At 37.1% G+C, this 2,891-nt stretch overlaps 1 protein-coding gene across 1 annotated transcript; it reads right to left on the reverse strand.

Annotated features, from left to right (window-relative positions):
* Positions 1 to 847: 847 nt before the first annotated feature.
* On the reverse strand, positions 848 to 2,645 carry LOC109214673 (berberine bridge enzyme-like 28). Its single transcript, XM_019378613.1, has one exon. It carries the CDS (start codon positions 2,643 to 2,645, stop codon positions 1,047 to 1,049), a length of 1,599 nt encoding a protein of 532 aa, XP_019234158.1. The 3' UTR covers positions 848 to 1,046.
* Between the last annotated feature and the right edge of the window lie 246 nt (positions 2,646 to 2,891).

Consider the following 2,891-nt stretch of genomic DNA (forward strand, 5'->3'; position numbering starts at 1 on the left):
TCTTCTTCTCTTTCCCAGCTTTTCTATATGTTCCGGCCACCATCTTAATGCAAAATTCCGACCATCTTTTTTCAACCAAACTCTGAATTTTTTGATGTTGTGACAAATACTTCTCAAAAGAAAAATAGTTTGCCCCATAATCCGACTTTTCACTTTAAGAAGCCAAAAAAAGGCAAAAAGTGTTAGAGAATATAATGGACCGGGAGAGATGTATTGGGTGTGCGAACAAAGTATCACATTGGTAGCTGAAAAGATTGGGAGTCTACATATAAGGTGTAGGGATCTTCTAATGGTGGGAGGCCTTTTGGGGAAAACCGTGCGGGCTTGGCCCAAAGCGGACAATATCACACCATGTTAAGAGTGTCATTGGGCCGTTTAAGCCCAACAAGATGGAGCTTTTCTGGAATTCTTCTTTCCCAGTTAATTTCCTTTTCTTTTTCTTTTTTCAGATTTTGACTTTTATCTCTGTTAACATGTCTTTTTCTCGTTGTTCTTATTTTTGTGTCAACATGGAGGAGTAGCACTCATGTAGATTAGTTTGTTTAGAGATATCAAATATGTGTTCAATAGGTCAAGCTATTCGATCAAAAGATGAAAATTCGGACAAAGTTTAATGGAGTTGTTTAACGTACGTATTTGTCCATTAATTATGTTCTACAAGTTTGTACACCCAATAGGGTTTCACTTATTCCATGAATTTGTATTATTACAAAACAAATGACTAAACCATCATTTATTCTTCCATTGTCAAATCATCAAGATACAGTTTTGGGGATCTGAATATGATAGTAGTAAATACCATACATTTATTAACACATATGTATGTCCAAGTCCACAAATACTAAAATGGAGAACATTTAGTATAAAATTTATTTCTTAACAAAAATCATAAAATTGGACAATATCTTACACAATTTCTTTGGAACATCGTGATTCCATTTATTTTCACTATTAGTACATATATACGTAAAAGAACGGTATGAAAATCCTTATTTTTAGACAACTGTAATGACTTTGCAGACTACATAAATTACCACTAAGCTTAATTAAGATGATAGAGGAGGAATACTTTGTTCATTCCTAAAGAAGTTTGCTGGATCAACCTCAGTCTTCACTTGCACCAATCTATCAAAGTTGTTCTTGAAGTATTTCTCTCCCCAGATTTTTGCTTGTGCATAGCTTGTGTTTCCTTTGTTGTTCACTCCCAAATCAAGATCTCTGTAGTTGAAATAAGCAGCTCTTGGAGATTTGGACACATACCTAGCCATGTATCGATACAGATTTCGAATCCAAGAAATATGTTTTTTAGAACTTTCCATTTTTTCCCAAGCCACCCCATAATGGATCATAAATATATTTCCAGCTCTATGTGGGAATGGAGTTTCAGATTCTATGAAGTCATTCAATTTTCCTCCATAAGGACTGAATTGCAATTCTGCTGAATTTTCATCTACTTGGTTGAACAGTTTCCATATACCTTTGAGACCATCTGTAGAAATTGGTTGTTGGACATAATCTGATTTCCCTTTGAAGTATCCCCTTTGATTAGCTGTGATGTTCCTATTTAGTAACACATCAAGTGATGTGCTCCTAGGGAAACCAGCAAAGAAGAGTATAGATTCGATCCAACTCATCTCAATGCAATCTTCTTTCGCCAACCCTAGTTCGGGGAAGCTCTTTTGCATTTCGTGGAGGAGTTCATCGACTCCTCCAACGAACATTGTAGTGAAAGAGGCGTGGATAGTCCTTTGCCCACGCCGAAATGGAGATTCACTGCTCCTCAGGAAAAGCCTGAGGAGGAGATTGTCATCAACTTTGTCCGCGATATGTTGCCATTTGTAGACTAGTTGAGTTGCATTTTCTTCCAATGTTCGTGTCACGTTGAACACGGTCACCTTTTCTGGAATATCGAGTAGTTTCACCTTCCATGAAATAATGATACCAAAGCTTGTCCCTCCACCTCCTCTAATAGCCCAAAAGAGATCTTTCCCCATTGATTTTTTATCCAATATTCTTCCATTGGCATCTATTAGCTTAGCATCAATGATATTATCAGCAGCGGTACCGAATTTTCGAGACATCATTCCATAGCCTCCACCACTAAAGTGTCCTCCAACACCAACACTAGGGCAAACCCCGGCAACAAAAGCTAGTGTTTTACTTTTCTCCGCGATTCTATAGTAAACTTCCCCTAAGGTCGCGCCAGCTTGAATCCAAGCAGTCTTGTTTTCGGTATCAATGGAGATTGATGTTAGGTTTCTAAGATCAATGATGACAAAAGGGGTTTCAGAAATATAGGAAAGGCCTTCATAGTCATGTCCACCGCTTCGTATTCTGATTTGTAGGCCATGTTTCTTGGAGCAATGTATAGCTGCCTGGATTTGAGATTCGTCCAAAGGAGTGACAATAATTGATGGTTTGACGTCGGAGCTTATCCTTAGATTACTCTCAAAAGAGTTCAAAATGGTAGAATATGATGAGTTTGTAGGTGTGTAGATGAATTGTGACATTGAATTTGAGTTCATAGTTTTGTGAGATAGGCATTCGAGAAAGTGATCATGAGTACTTGCTGAGGCAACACATGATGATGATAAAAGGCAAATTGAAAGAAAGAGAAAGATCGTTAACTTCTTGATACTAGTCATGTTTTCTTGTTGCAAAGTTTGATGGTGAAATTGGAAACAAAAAGAACTTCTATTTATAGTTTTGGCTAGGGAGAAAAGAAGCTTATAATTTTCAAACCCTAGGATCACGTGGTATAGAAATTTCTTTTATTGTAAGCACAAAGTTTAGTTCAGCATGCATGCATATATTCATCTCTGTTGCTGGCAAATCAAACCTATCATGACTAACGTTGTAGTACCTGCACGTTGAACTTTCTAGAATTTCTT

Source organism: Nicotiana attenuata, unplaced genomic scaffold (assembly GCF_001879085.1).
Source record: "Nicotiana attenuata strain UT unplaced genomic scaffold, NIATTr2, whole genome shotgun sequence".
NCBI classification, from domain to species: Eukaryota; Viridiplantae; Streptophyta; class Magnoliopsida; order Solanales; family Solanaceae; genus Nicotiana; species Nicotiana attenuata.

Excerpts from the sequence above, each read along its gene's own strand:
- LOC109214673 (XM_019378613.1), bottom strand. The coding sequence starts at position 2,645 with ATGACTAGTATCAAGAAGTTAACGATCTTTCTCTTTCTTTCAATTTGC.